Source organism: Pseudophryne corroboree, chromosome 4 (genome assembly GCF_028390025.1).
Source record: "Pseudophryne corroboree isolate aPseCor3 chromosome 4, aPseCor3.hap2, whole genome shotgun sequence".
Taxonomy (NCBI): domain Eukaryota; kingdom Metazoa; phylum Chordata; class Amphibia; order Anura; family Myobatrachidae; genus Pseudophryne; species Pseudophryne corroboree.
The window spans coordinates 499,150,980-499,171,371 of NC_086447.1; the positions used below are offsets into that span (position 1 = coordinate 499,150,980).

Below are 20,392 nucleotides of genomic sequence, written 5' to 3' on the forward strand. Positions count from 1 at the left end.
AGCCCGTAACACAGCAGTTAGGAGCTGAATGGCTGGTACTTTATCTCTGTCCACTTAATCTGCATACCCTCCAACTGTACCACTTTGGCCGGTATAATCGGCAAGCCGGACTATACAGATTTGTACCTGATTCTGGATATTCCTAATAGTAGCACGGCGGGGACAGACCCCCGCAGCACTGGTAAACTGGAGGGCGGCTCTGTCTTCCTTGTGGCTGTGGCAGTGGGCCAGTTTCACACCCCTTTACCTGTGGCCATGCCCCCTTTAACCATGGACACCCTTAACACATGGCCTTGCCCCCTTAAACTGAGTGTACTGATTTTTTTTATGTAAAATGTTGGAGGGTATGTATCTGTCTCCTAGGGCTTAGTACATAGACTCCTAGCCTTGTCTCCCCATCCTGTGTAGGGGAATCAGACAGATTTTGTTTGTTTTTTAACAAACTTTATTTGCAACCAGCCCAAGTTGACAGAGCTCACTTGTACAGTGAAGGGGAGCAGATAACGGCAGTTACTGAGGGTGATGCCAGTGCTAGAGAAGACACCCAATGGTAAGTGAACTCTCCTCTTAGTACCATGGGAATTTCCCTGCTCAGACCCAGGATTTTCACCGGGTTTTTGCTGAAGACCCCCTTTCACACTATGCCTGAGACATCGGAAATTCCCAGGTTGTTCCCTTTTAAACCATACATGCCTACCTGACCCTCTCCATGAGGGAGAAAATGCTCTGTTCCTGGACTTTCCTGGTAATGTATGATTGCCATCACCTGTGGTGAAACACCTTTCTTATCAATTAACTAGCTCACCACAGGTGATGGCAATCATACATTACCAGTAAATAACCACTGATGGCCATCCATAATCTTCACCATCAGAGCTTATAGAGTTTTGGACTGGCATGTTAAGCATTCATTGACATCTTATATATATCACATGGCATACAGGGATGCGGTTATGTGACCCAATACCGATGCCAGGATCCCGAATGCTGAATAGCCTGCCGGTTGACATGCCGACCAACAGGGACTATTCCCACTCGTGGGTGTCCACGACACCCATAGAGTGCGAATAGAACCTGTGGCGAGCAACCGAGCCGCTACGTGGCAAACGCAGCAAGCCCACTAGGGGCTTCATTTTTCCCCCGCGCATTTTCTAACAGCTGGCGTCGGTATGGTGACCAGCATACATTTTAGACTGTAGACTGGTCACCTATAGTGAAGGCAATAATATATTGGGCTAAACCAGAATGCAGCCTATCAATTCATCAGCAAATCCCTGAGCATTGACGAATATTCATGAGGTACTTGTGCCGTGAATTAATCATGCAATGAACTGATTGTCATGAGCAGAGTGAATGGATGCCCCCGATGTGTTTAGATATCAGGACTACTTTAGAATTAGATAAATTGAACAAATTCCTAACATTTTACAGAAATTACAGCTTCTACATGATGTTATGAAAAAAAATATTTCATAAATAGGCCCCTAAAGGTTTATTGAAAATACATTGAAAAAATGTCCAAAGTGTGCTTTGGTTTTCTGCAATATATACACTGCTCAAAAAAATAAAGGGAACACTAAAATAACACATCCTAGATCTGAATGAATGAAATATTCTTATTAAATACTTTGTTCTTTACATAGTTGAATGTGCTGACAACAAAATCACACAAAAAATAAGAATTTACTTACCGATAATTCTATTTCTCGGAGTCCGTAGTGGATGCTGGGGTTCCTGAAAGGACCATGGGGAATAGCGGCTCCGCAGGAGACAGGGCACAAAAAGTAAAGCTTTAGGATCAGGTGGTGTGCACTGGCTCCTCCCCCTATGACCCTCCTCCAAGCCAGTTAGGTACTGTGCCCGGACGAGCGTACACAATAAGGGAGGAATTTTGAATCCCGGGTAAGACTCATACCAGCCACACCAATCACACCGTACAACTTGTGATCTAAACCCAGTTAACAGTATGATAACAGCGGAGCCTCTGAAAAGATGGCTCACAACAATAATAACCCGATTTTTGTAACTATGTACAAGTATTGCAGATAATCCGCACTTGGGATGGGCGCCCAGCATCCACTACGGACTCCGAGAAATAGAATTATCGGTAAGTAAATTCTTATTTTCTCTATCGTCCTAGTGGATGCTGGGGTTCCTGAAAGGACCATGGGGATTATACCAAAGCTCCCAAACGGGCGGGAGAGTGCGGATGACTCTGCAGCACCGAATGAGAGAACTCCAGGTCCTCTTTTGCCAGGATATCAAATTTGTAGAATTTTACAAACGTGTTCTCCCCTGACCACGTAGCTGCTCGGCAGAGTTGTAATGCCGAGACCTCTCGGGCAGCCGCCCAAGATGAGCCCACCTTCCTTGTGGAATGGGCCTTAACCGATTTAGACTGTGGCAGGCCTGCCTCAGAATGTGCAAGTTGAATTGTGTTACAAATCCAACGAGCAATCGACTGCTTAGAAGCAGGCGCACCCAACTTGTTGGGTGCATACAGTATAAACAGCGAGTCAGATTTTCTGACTCCAGCTGTCCTGGAATATATTTTCAGGGCCCTGACAACTTCTAGCAACTTGGAGTCCTCCAAGTCCCTAGTAGGTGCAAGGCACCACAATAAGCTGGTTCAGGTGAAACACTGACACCACCTTAGGAAGAGAACTGGGGACGAGTCCGCAGCTCTGCCCTGTCCGAATGGACAAACAGATATGGGCTTTTTTGAGAAAAAACCACCAATTTGACACTCGCCTGGTCCAGGCCAGGGCCAAGAGCATGGTCACTTTTTATGTGAGATGCTGCAAATCCACATATTTGACTGGTTTTAAACCAATGTGATTTGAGAAATCCCAGAACTACGTTGAGATCCCACAGTGCCACTGGAGGCACAAAAAAGGGGTTTGTATATGCAATACTCCCTTGACAAACTTCTGGACTTCAGGAACTGAAGCCAATTCTTTCTGGAAGAAAATTTACAGGGCCGAATTTGAACCTTAATGGACCCCAATTTGAGGCCCATATACACTCCTGTTTGCAGGAAATGCAGGAAACGACCGAGTTGAAATTTCTTTGTGGGGCCTTCCTGGCCTCACACCACGCAACAATTTTTCGCCACACGTGGTGATAATGTTGTGCGGTCACCTCCTTTCTGGCTTTGACCAGGGTAGGAATGACCTCTTCCGGAATGCCTTTTTTCCCTTAGGATCCGGCTTTCCATCGCCATGCCGACAAACGCAGCTGCGGTAAGTCTTGGAACAGACATGGTACTTGCTGAAGCAAGTCCCTTCTTAGCGGCAGAGGCCATAAGACCTCTGTAAGCATCTCTTGAAGTTCCGGGTACCAAGTCCTTCTTGGCCAATCCGGAGCCATGAGTATAGTTCTTACTCCTCTACGTCTTATAATTCTCAGCACCTTAGGTATGAGAAGCAGAGGAGGGAACACATACACCGACTGGTACACCCACGGTGTTACCAGAACGTCCACATCTATTGCCTGAGGGTCCCTTGACCTGGCGCAATACCTGTCCCGTTTTTTGTTCAGACGGGACGCCATCATGTCCACCTTTGGTATTTCCCAACGGTTTACAATCATGTGGAAAAAACTTCTCAATGAAGTTTCCACTCTCCCGGGTGGAGGTCGTGCTGAGGAAGTCTGCTTCCCAGTTTCCATTCCCGGGATGAAAAACTGCTGACAGTGTTATCACATGATTTTCCGCCCAGCGAAAAGTCCTTGCAGTTTCTGCCATTGCCCTCCTGCTTCTTGTGTCGCCCTGTCTGTTTACGTGGGCGACTGCCGTGATGTTTTTCCCACTGGATCAATACCGGCTGACCTTGAAGCAGAGGTCTTGCTAAGCTTAGAGCATTATAAATTTACCCTTAGCTCCAGTATATTTATGTGGAGAAAAGTCTCCATACTTGATCACACTCCCTGGAAATTTTTCCCTTGTGTGACTGCTCCCCAGCCTCTCAGGCTGGGCTCCGTGGTTACCAGCATCCAATCCTGAATACCGAATCTGCGGCCCTCTAGAAGATGAGCACTCTATAACCACCACAGGAGAGACACCCTTGTCCTTGGATATTGGGTTATCCGCTGATGCATCTGAAGATGCGATCCGGACCATTTGTCCAGCAGATCCCACTGAAAAGTTCTTACGTGAAATCTGCCGAATGGAATTGCTTCGTAGGAAGCCACCATTTTTACCAGGACCCTTGTGCAATGATGCACTGTTTTTAGGAGGTTCCTGACTTGCTCGGATAACTCCCTGGCTTTCTCTTCCGGGAGAAACACCTTTTTCTGGACTGTGTCCAGAATCATCCCTAGGCACAGCAGACGTGTCGTCGGGATCAGCTGCGATTTTGGAATATTTAGAATCCACCCGTGCTGATTGTAGCAGTATCCGAGATAGTGCTACTCCGACCTCCAACTGTTCCCTGGACTATGCCCCTATCAGGAGATCGTCCAAGTAAGGGATAATTAAGACGCCTTTTCTTCGAAGAAGAATCATCAATTCGGCCATTACCTTGGTAAAGACCCCGGGGTGCCGTGGACAATCCAAACGGCAGCGTCTGAAACTGATAGTGACAGTTCTGCACCACGAACCTGAGGTACCCTTAGTGAGAAGGGCAAATTTGGGACATAGAGGTAAGCATCCCTGATGTCCCGGGACACTATATAGTCCCCTTCTTCCTGGTTCGTTATCACTGCTCTGAGTGACTTCATCTTAATTTGAACCTTTGTAAGTGTTCAAAAAAATTTTTTTAGAATAAGTCTCACCTAGCCTTCTGGCTTCAGTACCACAATATAGTGTGGAATAATACCCCTTTTCTGTAGTAGGAGGGGTAATTTAATTGTCACCTGCTGGGAACACAGCTTGTGAATTTTTTCCCATACTACCTCCTTGTCGGAGGGAGACTTGGTAAAGCAGACTTCAGGAGCCTGCGAAGGGGAAACGTCTCGACATTCCCATCTGTACCCCCGGGATACTACTTGTAGGATCCAGGGGTCCTGTACGGTCTCAGCGCCATGCTGAGAACTTGTCAGACGCGGTGGAACGCTTCTGTTCCTGGGAATAGGCTGCCTGTTGCAGTCTTCTTCCCTTTCCTCTATCCCTGGGCAGATATGATCTTATAGGGACGAGAGGACTGAGGCTGAAAAGACGGTGTCTTTTTCTGCAGAGATGTGACTTAGGGTAAAAAACGGTGGATTTTCCAGCAGTTGCCGTGACCACCAGGTCTGATGGACCGACCCCAAACAAGTCCTCTTCCTTTATACGGCCATACTGTGCCGTTTGGAATCTGCATCACCTGACCACTGTCGTGTCCATAACATCTTCTGGCAGTTATGGACATCGCGTTTATTCATGATGCCAGAGTGCAAATATCCCTCTGTGCATCTCGCATATATAGAAATGCTCTATAGTCAATAAAATACTGTCCCTGTCAAGGGTATCAATATTTTTAGTCAGGGAATCCGACCAAGCCACCCTAGCTCTGCACATCCAGGCTGAGGCGATCGCTGGCCGCAGTATAACACCAGTATGTGTGTATATACTTTTTATTATATTTTCCAGCCTTGTCAGCTGGTCCTTGAGGACGGCCCTATCTATAGACGGTACCGCCACTTGTTTTGATAAGCGTGTGAGCGCCTTATCCACCTTAAGGGGTGTTTCCCAACGCGCCCTAACTTCTGGCGGGAAAGGGTATACCGCCCACAATTTTCTATCGGGGGGAACCCACGCATCATCACACACTTTATTTAATTTATCTGATTCAGGAAAAACTATGGTAGTTTTTTCACATCCCACATAATACCCTCTTTTGTGGTACTTGTAGTATCAGAAATACGTAACACCTCCTTCATTGCCTTTAACGTGTGGCCCTAATAAGGAATACGTTTGTTTATTCACCGTCGACACTGGATTCAGTGTCCCTGTCTGTGTCTGTGTCGACCGACTAAAGTAAACGGGCGTTTTAAAACCCTTGACGGTGTTTTTGAGACGTCTGGACCGTACTAATTGTTTGTCGGCCGTCTCATGTCGTCAACCGACCTTGCAGCGTGTTGACATTATCACGTAATTTCCTAAATAAGCCATCCATTCCGGTGTCGACTCCCTAGAGAGTGACATCACCATTACAGGCAATTGCTCCGCCTCCTCACCAACATCGTCCTCCTACCTGTCGACACACACGTACCGACACACAGCACACACACAGGGAATGCTCTGATAGAGGACAGGACCCACTAGCCCTTTGGAGAGACAGAGGGAGAGTTTGCCAGCACACACCAAAAACGCTATAATTATATAGGGACAACCTTATATAAGTGTTTTCCCTTATAGCATCTTAATATATATATAAGCATATCGCCAAATTAGTGCCCCCCCTCTCTGTTTTAACCCTGTTTCTGTAGTGCAGTGCAGGGGAGAGCCTGGGAGCCTTCCCTCCAGCCTTTCTGTGAGGGAAAATGGCGCTGTGTGCTGAGGAGATAGGCCCCGCCCCTTTTTCGGCGGCCTCGTCTCCCGCTCTTAACGGATTCTGGCAGGGGTTAAATATCTCCATATAGCCTCCGGAGGCTATATGTGAGGTATTTTTAGCCAAAATAGGTATTCATTTGCCTCCCAGGGCGCCCCCCTCCCAGCGCCCTGCACCCTCAGTGACTGCCGTGTGAAGTGTGCTGAGAGGAAAATGGCGCACAGCTGCAGTGCTGTGCGCTACCTTTAGAAGACTGAGGAGTCTTCTGCCGCCGATTCTGGACCTCTTCTCACTTCAGCATCTGCAAGGGGGCCGGCGGCAAGGCTCCGGTGACCATCCAGGCTGTACCTGTGATCGTCCCTCTGGAGCTGATGTCCAGTAGCCAAGAAGCCAATCCATCCTGCACGCAGGTGAGTTCACTTCTTCTCCCCTAAGTCCCTCGTTGCAGTGATCCTGTTGCCAGCAGGACTCACTGTAAAATAAAAAACCTAAGCTAAACTTTCCTAAGCAGCTCTTTAGGAGAGCCACCTAGATTGCACCCTTCTCGGCCGGGCACAAAATCTAACTGGCTTGGAGGAGGGTCATAGGGGGAGGAGCCAGTGCACACCACCTGATCCTAAAGCTTTACTTTTTGTGCCCTGTCTCCTGCGGAGCCGCTATTCCCCATGGTCCTTTCAGGAACCCCAGCATCCACTAGGACGATAGAGAAATTATCAATGGAAATCAAATTTATTAACCCATGGAGGTCTGGATTTGGAGTCACCCTCAAAGTTAAAGTGGAAAAACACACTACAGGCTGATCCAACTTTGATGAAATGTCCTTAAAACAAGTCAAAATGAGGCTCAGTAGTGTGTGTGGCCTCCACGTGCCTGTATGACCTCCCTACAACGCCTGGGCATGCTCCTGATGAGGTGGCGGATGGTCTCCTGATGGTTCTCCTCCCAGACCTGGACTAAAGCATCCGCCAACTCCTGGACAGTCTGTGGTGCAACGTGGCATTGGTGGATGGAGCGAGACATGATGTCCCAGATGTGCTCAATTGGATTCAGGTCTGGGGAACGGAGACAGCTTATTGAAAATAACTCTGTATACCAGGGGCCAGAGGTTCCCTTTTTTCTGTCACTCCTGGATAAGGTGTTGAAAAGAAATTACTTTGTATTTAATGGGGGTTTTTGGTTACAACTAGCCGGGTGTGCGATGGGGTCAGCAGTGGCCCCATCGTACGCCAATGCATTTATGCATCAGGTAGAAACCCAGATGTTTTACATAAATCCCCAGGTATCTCAGTATGTGATTTACTACAGACGCTATATAGATGACCTATGGTGTGGCTCTAGAGAGCAGCTGGTGACGCTGTGGGAGAACCATAATGATACACGCCACGAGGTTCAATTCACTTATGTGGTGGATGACACTACTGTTAATTACCTTGATGCCACTATTGCAATTAAGGAAGGGGCTCTAGCTACATCTATTTTTGTTAAAGCTACTGATAGAAATACCTTATTAAACCACCAGAGCTTTCACCCCATTTCTTTACGCAAAGGATTGCCTTACTCGCAATTCTTAAGGGTACGTCGCATCACTTCAGATCCAGAGGAGACGAAAGTTGCCATGGATCGGATGCTTTTGAAATTTGTAGAACGAGGGTACCCTATGAGAGAATTAGAGAAGACCAAGACTCGAGTATTGAACATGACCAGAGAACAAACCCTATGCCCTAGCCATAAAAATAAAGAGTTAGGACACAATAGGCTTCCCTGGGTGAATAAGTATACCACCGGTACAGACAGGATAGTTAAGACAGCAAAACAATTATGGCCGATCATTCAATCAGATCAGGCCTTATCATCCTTGTCTGAAACCACTTTATTACCTAGTCATACCCGAGGTCGGAATATAGGTGACCACATAATTAAGTTGGATATTACAAATCTCACCAAGAACCAGGAATCCCATTTCCTGCGGACCAAAAATGGTTGTTATAGGTGCTTGGGGTGCGCCACCTGTAACACATTAATTACGGGTGTTACTTTCAACCACCCACACACGGGTAAGAAAATAAAAATTCAGCACCGGTTAACGTGTACCACAACACATGTCATCTATATGTTAACTTGTCCCTGTGGTCTTGCCTATGTGGGCAAGACCATAAGGCAATTTCGGGAAAGGATGGCATTGCACCGGAGTGCCATTAAGAAAGCACATGAAAAGGGCTCCAGTGAACAACCATTTTCTAGGCATTGCCTAACTGCTGGTCACAATGTGGCCAGCATTAGGGCCATACTCATTGATCATGTTCCTCCTTCATAACGGGGGGGGGGGGGGGGGGAATCGCGATAGGAGACTGCTACAGAAAGAATCCAGGTGGATATATACCCTGGGGACATTGTCACCCGGAGGATTGAATGAAAACCTTGGAATACAATGCTTCCTGTAACGTATCCAATGTTATAATATTACTCTAGATATACTTTATTCAATAATGTTAGGATGCTATTATATAGTGGTGACAGATTAGATCATGTCTCCGTTAGCATTATTACTCATGTCATGCTGGTGTGTGACTTTTTGCTATTGATGTAACTCCCTGTGTGGCTCTCTTTGGGGTGGTCTTTTTAGATACACGTAACGTTTTAAATATTTTCACAAGTGTATTGTTTATGTTTTTGTCTCCGTAGCTCCTGTCCAGCTTCGGTTGGTTGCTATGGGAACTCTCCTGCGACGCGGCGCACCGTGACGTCAGATGACGGCGACGCGGAAGTGTGGCTGGAAGGACTGGCGGGCGGTCGCGCCGTGGAGCAGGTGAGTAGGGTTTGTGTTAATGTTTGTTTGCTGTCTATAAATGTATGTTTGTAAGGCACTTTGAGGATTGTCTGGCCCTGAGGACGGGGTCTAATCCCCGAAACATGTTGGCCCAATAAACCACTTATTTATACCGCAGCCGTGTAAGACTGATTGAGTGCCGCCGTTATACCCCTGAACTACATAGTGGAACTGAGCTTCCATTAGGAGGGCACCGCAGCAGTTGAATCCATAGAAGGGGAGTGCCGGGCTGTTTTGCTATTTATATATATATATATATATACACACACACACACACAAAGACGAGATAATGGCACTCAGTAAGGAAAAAAATGGTATAAAGAGTGCTCAGTCCCGTTCCAAAAATGTCCAAATAGAACCTTTTCAGGATGCGTCTTTAGGGCTTGATGTAACACTTGCGTCAAATACGTAAATTTCTGTTCATCACTCCATAAGATTCCTTTCAATTGGGGAATGTACCTCAAAAAAAGACCAAATGGAGATGGCATGGTATAGTATGTCTAAGATAAAATATTAACACCAACGTGAATACAGAAGAATGGATGTGATGAACAATCCGCGTACCAAAACTCACACTATAAAGAGGTGATTCACTCCCATAAAGGTATCTTTAGTCACCAGTTGTATAGATAGACCAAATGTGCATACACCTTCATACAACAATCCCCATGATGGGACGTACCGTACTCGCATAACACATGGCAATAAAACTCCCATAGCGGTTTCTTTATTCCTTTCTCCAGCCGTGTGCCACTCGTTAGAGATAGTGATCTTAGCACTTACTCTCTAAAAGGGGTGCACACCACTCACACGGCTCTATCCAGCCTCAGTGCAACTGAGCAGATGAATACAGCATCATTAAACCATGTTGACACATCCTGAAAAGGTTCTATTTGGACATTTTTGGAATGGGACTGAGCGCTCTTTATACCATTTTTTTCATTACTGCTCGTATTTCCAGGGATTTGGTGGTCTCTTTATGTGTATTTAGCTGCATAAGTCCTTTATTTTTGCGCCTTGGGACAGTTCATCATTTGTATTTCTAGAGATAATGGCACTCACTGGTCTCACGCTCCAGGGAACAAATCACAGCAGTCACAGCATATTTGCAACGATTCGGGCGTTTAATACTGTTGAGTATTAATACTTTTTGCGACTATTTGCAGAAATTGACTATTTTATCAGTAGTGTCATAGTGTCATGTGTGGACAAAGGGCCTTATTCAGACCTGATCGCAGCAGCAAATATGTTAGCAACTGGGCAAAACCATGTGCACTGCAGGGGGGGGGGGCAGATATAACATGTGCAGAGAGAGTTAGATTTGGGTGGGTTATTTTGTTTCTATGCAGGGTAAATACTGGCTGTTCTATTTTTACACTGCAATTTAGATTTCAGTTTCAACATACCCCACCCAAATCTAAAGGGCCCTACACATTTAACGATCTGCTGCCGAGCTGCCCGACGGCGGATACGGCAGACGGGCGACCCGGCGGGGGGGGGGGGGGGGGGGGGGCTAGTGTGTAGGGCCTATAACTCTCTCTGCACATGTTATATCTGTTCCCCCTGCAGTGCACATGGGCGCTAATTCAGACCTGATCGCTAGCAGGCAATTTTTGCACTGCTGAGATCAGATATTTGCCGCCTACAGGCAGAGGGTATTTTAGCTGTGCAAGTGTGCGAACCATGGGGGTCATTCCAACCCGATCGCTCGCTGCAGTTTGTTGCAGCGCAGCGATCGGGTCGGAACTGCGCATGCGCCGGCGCCACAGTGCACCGGCGCATGGCAGCTTTCGTTACCTAGCGATCTTCTCTGAGACAGAGGCGGTCGCTAGGCGGGAGGGGGCTGAACGGCGGCGTTAAGCCGCCATTTAGGGGGAGCGGTCTGGCCAACGCAGGCGTGGCCGGACCGTTGGGGGGGTGGGCCGCGGCGGCTGCATGACGTGTCATGCAGCCGCTGCGGCCAGTGGGAGAGATCAAGGGGTCGATCCTATTACCGGCGAAGGATTGCGTTGTGCTTTTGCCGTGGCGTTTAAACGCAGACGACACCTGATCTCGCACCCTTCGCGGGCCGATTTTGGGCTGAATTCGCACCAAAGTGCTTGGAGCCCTATGCGGCAGCGAGAACTTTTGTGCGAATTTGGGCTGCCGTAAAGTGCTGCCGCAATGATCGCACTTGCGAAACCATCGTGGCTAATAGGATCAACCTCCAAGAGGATAAGGTGAATGTGCAGATTCTCTGCTAACCAAGTTCTATTCTCATATAACCAAACAGGTACTTAAAAAAACAAGACTGCATACATACGTTATTTACATGGGGAGCAGTTAGCTTCCCGACAGACATGATCCCGGCGGTCGATATGCTGACGCCGAGATCCTGAAGGATGCCACAATCCCCGCGTCTAGATACCGAGACCGCACGGGATACTGTTGTCACAATACCGACAGCCAGCATCCCGATCGTACCCCTGAAAAAATGCTTAAATATCAGAGATTTGGTTTCAAAACAAAATCCCTGATAAGTGCCAGCATTGGGGCTAATAGGAGCTAATAGCCCCGGGCGAGTCAATTAGCAGCAGTAAATTACCGGGGCAAATTGGATACCGCCCTAAAGCTGGGTACACACTAGACGATGTGATCAGGACATCGGCTAGTGTGTACCCATGCTTAAGAGGGAGTACATAAGGACACTCGGGGTAAACGTATAATAGCGGCATGATCATTACCTGCTTCGCCTCATTACCAAGGACGAGACTTCGACAAGATGTATTAAAATCTTTTCTGCCGAAGTCGGAGAGTGAAAACTCCCCCCTCTGGTGATGGGCCCTGAGCACACAGCACATCAGCTTAGTACTGATGCGCTGTGTCTCCCTGCCTGGCTCCACTGCGCATATGCGGGCTCTCGCTACTCACGTGAGATCCCCTGCGCAGTCCTGAGCCGGCACCCACCACAGCCAGGGATAACTCTGTCCCTGCTGTGGAGATAGGGCACGATGCAGCTGTCGAAATCAATAGCTGCAGGTGCTGACCGTTCGCACATTTCCAACGCATATCGGCTTGCTATCTTATAGATATGGACATGTACCGCTTACCGGCCCATTTATTCATGGAGAGAAGCGGTATAGCATAGCGCACATAACATGCGCTGATACCGCTTCTCCCCCATAATGACAGATAATACATTTACCCCACTGGGAGTTCTACGCAATATGATAAGAGTCTCCCATACAGGAACACTGCATCTGGTGAACTGAACATCAAGACTGCTACTGAGCATTTACCTTTACAGAATTGTAGACGCACCCTAGGGATTCTATCTATCCAAAACTCTTAATTGGTCCTGTGCTGACAAAGGATCACTTCGGGGAAGCAGCCTATTTAATATAACACTATTTATTAGATTGGATTTTAATTGATTTATGTGATACTGTATTAGCACATTAGGTATATTGTAATTATATATACTCACACACGTAAAGAAAATACAGAGACCACTATATAAACACACACATATATACACTGATGATCTATTCACAGCAAATATAAAATCATTTTTCGATGTAAAGATGTGTAATTAACTAGAATAATTGATCATATTAAAAATACAAATAATTCCAGCAGTAGATAATATGTCTATTTCAACAACATTGTGCTAAACTCGGTATGTAGCTGCTTCTGGGATTCGGTCTCTATTGCCGAGTAAGAAAAGTGACAGTGTGATACATAAGAATCAGTCGAGCCTCCCGCAATTATCCCATGAGCAGCAGTACTAATGGTAGATGGGTGAGCTGACAGCATACAGTATAGACACAGATCGCTGTCTGGCAGTATATCTGACAAATCTCAGCTCCCTGATAGCCTGACCCATCTACCACCTTTAGTGTGAGCACTCTGCATAATTTTACCAAGCCTAGCATTTCCCCTGAGATACTGCATTTATATGCATTCAGACATCAATACATCCCCATCCCCCACCAGCAGACACCCTCTGCAGCACCCACTGTTTCAGTGATACACCTCCCCTCCTCTCCCAGCAGCAGACAGCCCACACAGGACTGAGTGGGGAGGGGACACATTGCTCTACACTCACAGCCTTTCTCTTCTTCTCCTTCTACCCAGCAACACAAGAGAGACTATCATTCCTCCTCCACGTTGCTTTGGGGCTGTGCCCTATTGTCCTCCTCTGTCTCCCCCCCCTTAATCTACCTCCTCCTTGCACCTTCTGCCCCTCCTTTCTTTTCCCCTCCCCTCACCCAGCTCCATCTGCTCTACCCCCTTGGTGTTAGTAGGAAAAAGCACGCACACATTACACTCTTTACCCCGCTGTTGCCATGGAAACGGATCCAGTATACAGGAGGGATAAGGGGGAGGGGGAGCTGCGCCGCGGTGCCTGCAGCAGCCGCTGTACTTTGCGCCCCATCTTCCTATCTCTCTCCCCCTCCCCCCTCATACAGCGACTAGAGAAGGGCTTAGCCCTGAGCCCCGGAGTGCATGTATTGTTCTAGTCAGTATACACCCTATGGTGGGCAGCAGTGCCGGACTGTGTTACTGGCAGTGGGCGCTCTCCTTATGTCCAATCTCGTGGACGTGTGAGGATCTTTTAAGACCACGATGAATGGCAGCATTACTGGGGCTGCTGTCCCACTACTAGCAGTAGTAGTATCCCAGCAGCGGCATGGCAGAGATACTGGCCTGCTATCAGCGCCAGGCACACTGGCGGCGGCAGCACCATACAGACCTATAGTGCCCTACACAGTCACACTCATGGAGCAGATGAGCAGTGCTTCTATTAAGGTGAAAGCTGTGGCTAGTATCACTCGTGTTCTATAGCATGGAACGTGGAATCAGTACAGTACCATGCAGCAGCAGTAAGCGTATTGTCAGTGTGCGGGATGGATGAGGCAGTGTTACACGGCACGCCCACCAGTCACCTAACCCTTGTAGATCATGTGTGTGTGTGTGACTGTGGACCCTGCCTGCCCCCACCACCCCGCCCGGGGTCCACACACAATAGGCACCCAGCAGCTACTGTTATCAGTGCCCCCATTCCACATATGATGCTCCTGATGCATCCACAGTATGTGCCGCGCATACTGCAGCCGTGGCTGTGATGCCGGGTCACCGTGCTACCATTACATAGGGTGCACAGCTTGCCTTAGCCATGATGGCAGCATGTATGTGCCTGGTACACTGCTGTACAGGATCTGTGCCAGGGAAGGGGTAGGGTGGGATCACTGTGCAGACACATGAGCTTTGTGGGGGGACTGCAGAACAGCAGCCGTCATCCCTAGGGGGTACGATGTGATCCTCGCATATACACATCACCATCAACAAGAGCCCCCCTCCCCGATTATATCAGTCGCTGCATCCTGCTCTCAGAAATCTTCCCTAACCTCAACCCAGCTGCCAGATTAACCCCCCAGCTGCTGGGGAGGAGAGAGAGGCTTCCTATCAGTGCCAAATACAGACAGGGCGGCGGATACACCATTGTATAGTAACTAGATAGATAGATAGATAGATAGATAGATAGATAGATAGATATGGACACACACACAACAAACGCAATGACAACGCCGGGAACGCTGTGTATGCCATCACTCCCTCTCCCATATTCCCGATCTTCCAGCCTTTGACATGGCTTCTACACTGTAACTCCATTGGATGAGGCCAACAAATCAGAAATAATTGGACAGCAGCGTGTAATTAGACCCTGAGGATAAATGAGCGTAAATAATAATAACTATATGCAGTTCTGTACAGTCATATGACGGCGGGAGGGGGCTGCTCCCGCACATCTGGCCAGCAGACATAATAATGCTCATGTCCCACTAGTTATCAGGCAGCAATGTGATCTTCCCAGAGACCAGCACCCGCGTTACAGCTGAAATTCGATCATTCCTATCAATTAAAGGTAAAAGCCGGCGGCCAATCTGTTGCTGCCGCAGCTGTGAGATGGGAGAGATATAAATTGGCGGCGGCCACGCACACGGCTCAGGCGCGCTGTGTAGTAATAATATAATAATACTCCGGGAGCAGCAGGGATAGTACATCAGAAGTGAGTATGCGGCGCATGATGTGGGTGACTGTAGAGCAGTGGGGCGGCAGCTGTACTTCTCCTCTCTCCCGTACAGTGGCGGTGCTGGGAGGAGGTAATATTAGGGGGGCAATGGGGTAAGTATGCAGTGTGTGTGTATGATACAGGGGGGGCTGTGTGTGCGCTTCTTGCATTGCTGGGCTGCATTGTTCTGCCCAAACCTGAGGCCGCGCCCCCTCCTTTGTCCAGGCGCGCTGTGATTGGCGGAAGCGGGGCCGGGCTGCCGTCATGCCTTGGGAAGCCCATTGATCTGTGCACTTGGGCGTTGGACTCCGCATCTTATTAGTGAGCGGGGAGATTTCTCCATTTTCCCGTTGTCCCCAGCACGGCTGCACACACACCTTTGGGATATTTCATTTTTGGGTTTCCATCGTTTTCTACATAGAACTTCTGTTTTTGGGTCGCCGCAGAGGAACGGGAGGACCACTAGCTGCACCTTCTCCAGCTCACTGGGTGATTATCTCTCCTGCACTCTGTCCTCCTCCTCCTCTCCCTGTCTCCTGTTGCAGCTGCGCTCCTCCGGCTCTCATCTCTATTGTGCTGCTGCCACCGCTATAGCTCTGTCTCCTCCTCAGTGTACGGTGCTGCCCCGCACAGCACACACCTAGCCGCGCATCTCTCTCGCTACTAGCCCTGTCCCTACTGCCGGCAGTGCTGACACCCTCCTCTCTTCTTGCCTTTTGTTGGATATACAGACAGCGATGGGAGCCCAATTCTCCAAGACCGCAGGCAAAGGCGAAGCCGCCACTGCAGAGAAGCCGGGGGAAGCCGTAGCCGCCTCTCCTTCCAAGACGAACGGCCAGGTAAGTGGCAGTGTGCCCTGCATCTGTTGCACGGTGGGTGGTGATGGATATAGAGCGGTCTGCCTCCCCCGGGTGCATGCTGCCTGGCCCCCGTGGCGGCGGCGATCGCTAGCAGTAGCTGTTGTTGCGGGGCTGGTGTCTGGCTGCCTGCACATACCGGCTACTGGTGCCTGGCTGCGGCGCTACTCGCACTGTGTAGTACTATGGCGCTGCGGAGACACGTCTGAGTGCTCCAGCAACATGTGATCGCCTGTCTGCAGCCCGCTCTGTCTGTGTGTGCTGGGTGGCATGTGCACTGGGGTGTGGGTCACCCGTCCTGCAGATGGCAGTGCTTTGTGTGATCTCCGGCTTGGGGGAGACTGTGTATATGATAGCGATGTGTGATTTGTGCACTTATTGCTGTGTGAGCGTCCAGATGACATGTAGCCGGGGTGCATGGGAGGGGTGTGCAGACGCCATTGTGTAGATGGAGGGGTAGAGTAAGCCCCCTCCTCTCAGTAACGCTTTTTCCCTCGCCCTGACCATCTTTGTATGAGAGGGAAAGCTCGGGCTTTGTCTCCTTGCTGGAGCCGCTGCTGCTGGAAAGAAGGCGTGATCTGGGAGCTAATGCACTTGCAGCCTGTCGAGCGATCCCCGGAGCATTGTGCTGCAGCTGGTGGAGGCGCAGCGCCCTCTATTGTACCTAGAGCAGAACTGTAGCTGAATGGGCTGAGCTACTGTAGTTGCTGTGGAGGCGGATAATGGAGGGAAACGATTTGCTTTTCAGAAACACTGCGTGTGGTAGTATTCACTCGATGATGGCCCCTTCCAGCACGGCTTAATACCTTATTGTGTATGAGAACATGAAGTGTTGAATTAAATGTACAGTGTAGACAATATAAGTTTTGCTAACTTTTAAAGTTATACTAGTGGTTCATTACTTTGGTAAAATTGAGTTCATCGCCAATGTTGTGGAATATTATGTAACCACTGGCAACTCCTTAGTGATCTTGGTTTTTTGCCTCTGCAGGAAAATGGGCATGTGAAAGCAAATGGCGATGCATCTCCTGCAGCAGCTGAGGCAGACAAGGAGGAGGTCCAAGCCAATGGCAGTGCTCCTGCTGAGGAGACTGCAAAGGACGAGGCTGCAGCAGTTGATGCCTCTTCAGAGAAAGAAGTTGCTGCATCTGCTGAGGTGGAAAGTGCAGAACCAGCATCTCCAGCTGAGGGAGAGTCCTCTGCTAAAACAGAAGCAGGTTCTACCTCTACACCTTCCACCAGTAACGAGACACCCAAGAAGAAAAAGAAGCGTTTCTCCTTTAAGAAATCTTTTAAGCTGAGTGGCTTTTCTTTCAAAAAGAACAAAAAGGAGAATAATGAAGGAGCAGAGGGTGAAGGTGCAGCTGCATCTAGTGAGGGAGCAAAGGAGGAGGCTCCTTCAGCTGCTGAAGAGGTGACCAATGAAGAGGCAAAGCCTGTCCAAGAAGAGGCTCCAACTGCCAGCAGCACAGAGGAAAAGAAAGAGGAGGCTGCTGCAGCCGTATCCTCTGAGCCTCAGGAGTGCAAAACTGAAGAACCTGCACCTCAAAAGCCAGTAGAGGAGGTAAAGCCTGCCGAGGAGCCAAAGCCTGAGGAAAAACCTGCAGAAGAGGTCCCTACTCCTGTTTCTGCCCCAGAAGCACCATCCACTGAACCAGAGGCACCAAAAGCTGAAGAGCCTGCAGCTCCTACACAGGAAGCTACATCTGAATCCAGTCCAGCAGCTGAGTCCGCAGAGTAAACATGGCAGTTTTGAGATAATCAAAAGAACTTTTTTCTCCCCTTGTTTGTTTGTTGGAGTGGTGCCAGGTACTGGTTTTGGAGAACTTGTCTACAACCAGGGATTGATTTAAAGAATTTTTTTTTTTTTTGTCTGTTTTCTTCCTCTTTACAGATCCCATCTCAAATCATTCTGTTACCACCATTCCAACAGGCCGAGTAGAGTTTACAGCAGTCACCGGCCTTACTCCTTTTTCGCATCAGTATTAATGTTTTGCGTACTTTGCATCTTTTATTAAAAATGTATAATTTTTTTCTTTTTTTCTTTCAATTTATGGACATGCCCATACATGAAGGAGATGGGTGGGTCAATATAAGGGGGGGAGGGTATCAAATGAAGTGATAGGGACCACACTGGGTTTTAGGTGGTGCACTTGTTGCCAAGAGAATGTGCCACATGGAATGGGGTCAGGTTTCAGTTTTGTTTTTTGTTTAGAGTTTGTTTTTTTTTCTCACTTTTCTTTTTCAATTTTAAGAGAAGAAATGTATTTTGTGAGGGCAACCTTCTACAAGGTTTACAACACTAAAGGTCTCGACAAAGATGGCAAGCAAAATAAAATTTAAAAAAACAAATAAACAATACCCAGATCATAGTTTTAGTAATTCATTTAAACCATAGGAACTTTTCACTTATCTCATGTTAGCTGTATCAGTCGGTGATTAAGTAGAATTACAAGTTGTATAGGCTTTATTGTTTATTGCTGGTTTATGACCTTAATAAAATGTAATTATGTATTACCAGCAGGGTGTTTTTAACTGTGACTATTGTATAAAAGGAATCTTTATCTCCAAAAGCACATGAAGTTTGCAGCTCTTTCCACCCTGCCCATTTTTGTAAAACTGCAGTCATATTGGACCTTTTAAACACAAATTTTAAACTCAACAAAGCTGTGATAAGTGGAATGGTTACTGTTTATACTGTGGTATGTTATTTTTTTTTTTTTTCTACTTCTTCTTTTTTTTTTTTTTTGATTACAGCAGGCAATGCTTTCTTTTCCAGTTGTCTTTAAGAATTAAGGAATACTTCAGATGCAATGGTTTTTGTGTAGCATCTTGTCTTTCATGTTTTGTAAATACTGGAGAAGCTTTGACCAATTTGACTTAGAGATGGAATGTAACTTTGCTTACAAAATTGCTATTAAACTCTTGCTTAAGGTGTTCTAATTTTCTGTGAGCACACTAAAAGCGAAAATAAATGTGAATAAAATGTATGTTTTGTGTTTCTTTGGTATAGTTAACGCTAATAACCTACTTCAGTATTGCCATACACTTCATACTAACATGCATGTTGCCCATCTTGTCCACTAACAGTGGTGGTGCTTCTCAAACAGTCAGTCATTGTTTAACTTGCTGCCCTTTTGGCACAGATTGGCTAAACATTTGGGTGATGAGGGATCCCAATAGGCTTTCTAGGCCTAATGCAGTACAACAGGCTGCATAGTTGGGCCTGTTACAGGGCTCTGCAGAACTGGTTTGAGAACCACTTGCCCAAACAATAGCTGCTCCTTTTCGTATTGTAGCATTTCAAATACTCATACTTACATGTACAATAGCCCTTTTGTGTAACCAAAACTAGTTTTTTTGGTGTAACCCACCGTATAAGCTTTCACCCTGCAGTGTCTTCAGTAGAGGCCTACTTTGCATTTCTAGGTGTGAACACCTTTTCCAGAGTAGGAATGAATAAATGAAAGCATTTGTCTATTGTACACTGCTTTCTACCAGTCTATCTGAATTAGGTGTGTTATTCACACTTTTGTTCAATAAATGTAAATGTCATCAGATCTTCCAACACCATATGCCAGAGGTTCCCAAACGCAGTCCTCAAGGCACCCCAACAGTCCAGGATTTAGGTATATCCATGGCTCAGCACAGATTAAATCAAATTGACTGAGGTGCTAATTAAGTCACCTGTGGCTAAGCATGGATACATGTAAAATCTGGACCGTTGGGTTGCCTTGAGGACTGCATTTGGGAACCTCTGCCATATGCGTCATAGAGCATCATTTAAATAGGATGTTTACACAATGTGGGGTTTTAAGATGTGCATATTTGTGAGAACTCCACCCAGGCCTACAGTTCATCTAATCTGTACAATCTTTTACCTCGCTCAGTAATGTTTTTCTCTTCCTGTGTTTGGTATTCTTTCTCCTTCCAGTACATATATTTTGCTAGAATATAAATATATTTATCTTTTGAAAATGGAGAAATTTGTTTTGTAGCAACTAACTAAGAACACAATGTTTTGTACTTGGATATCTCTTGCATTCAGAGGTAGAATTGGTGTTCGTCATAGTAGTGGGATTGTACCAAGGTGATGCAGAAGCTTGATGTACAATACTTATCTCTAACTGCATTAAAACTTCCCTTTTTGGGGAGGGGGGGGGGATTGAAATAATTTGGAGTT

General features: G+C 47.2%; 1 protein-coding gene across 3 annotated transcripts; it reads left to right on the top strand.

The window, feature by feature from the left end:
- The first annotated feature begins 15,107 nt into the window (after positions 1-15,107).
- On the top strand, positions 15,108-19,199 carry MARCKS (myristoylated alanine rich protein kinase C substrate). Of its 3 annotated transcripts, none has more exons than XM_063917159.1 (3): positions 15,108-15,205; positions 16,084-16,191; positions 17,201-19,199. In XM_063917159.1, the coding sequence occupies exons 2-3, from the start codon at positions 16,090-16,092 to the stop codon at positions 17,948-17,950; spliced, it is 852 nt and encodes a 283-aa protein (XP_063773229.1). In that variant the 5' UTR covers positions 15,108-15,205; positions 16,084-16,089; the 3' UTR covers positions 17,951-19,199. The 3 variants fall into 3 exon arrangements, with proteins under 3 accessions (XP_063773229.1, XP_063773227.1, XP_063773226.1); XM_063917157.1 differs by lacking the exon at positions 15,108-15,205 and adding an exon at positions 15,242-15,349; XM_063917156.1 differs by lacking the exon at positions 15,108-15,205 and adding an exon at positions 15,527-15,841.
- Positions 19,200-20,392: the final 1,193 nt, after the last annotated feature.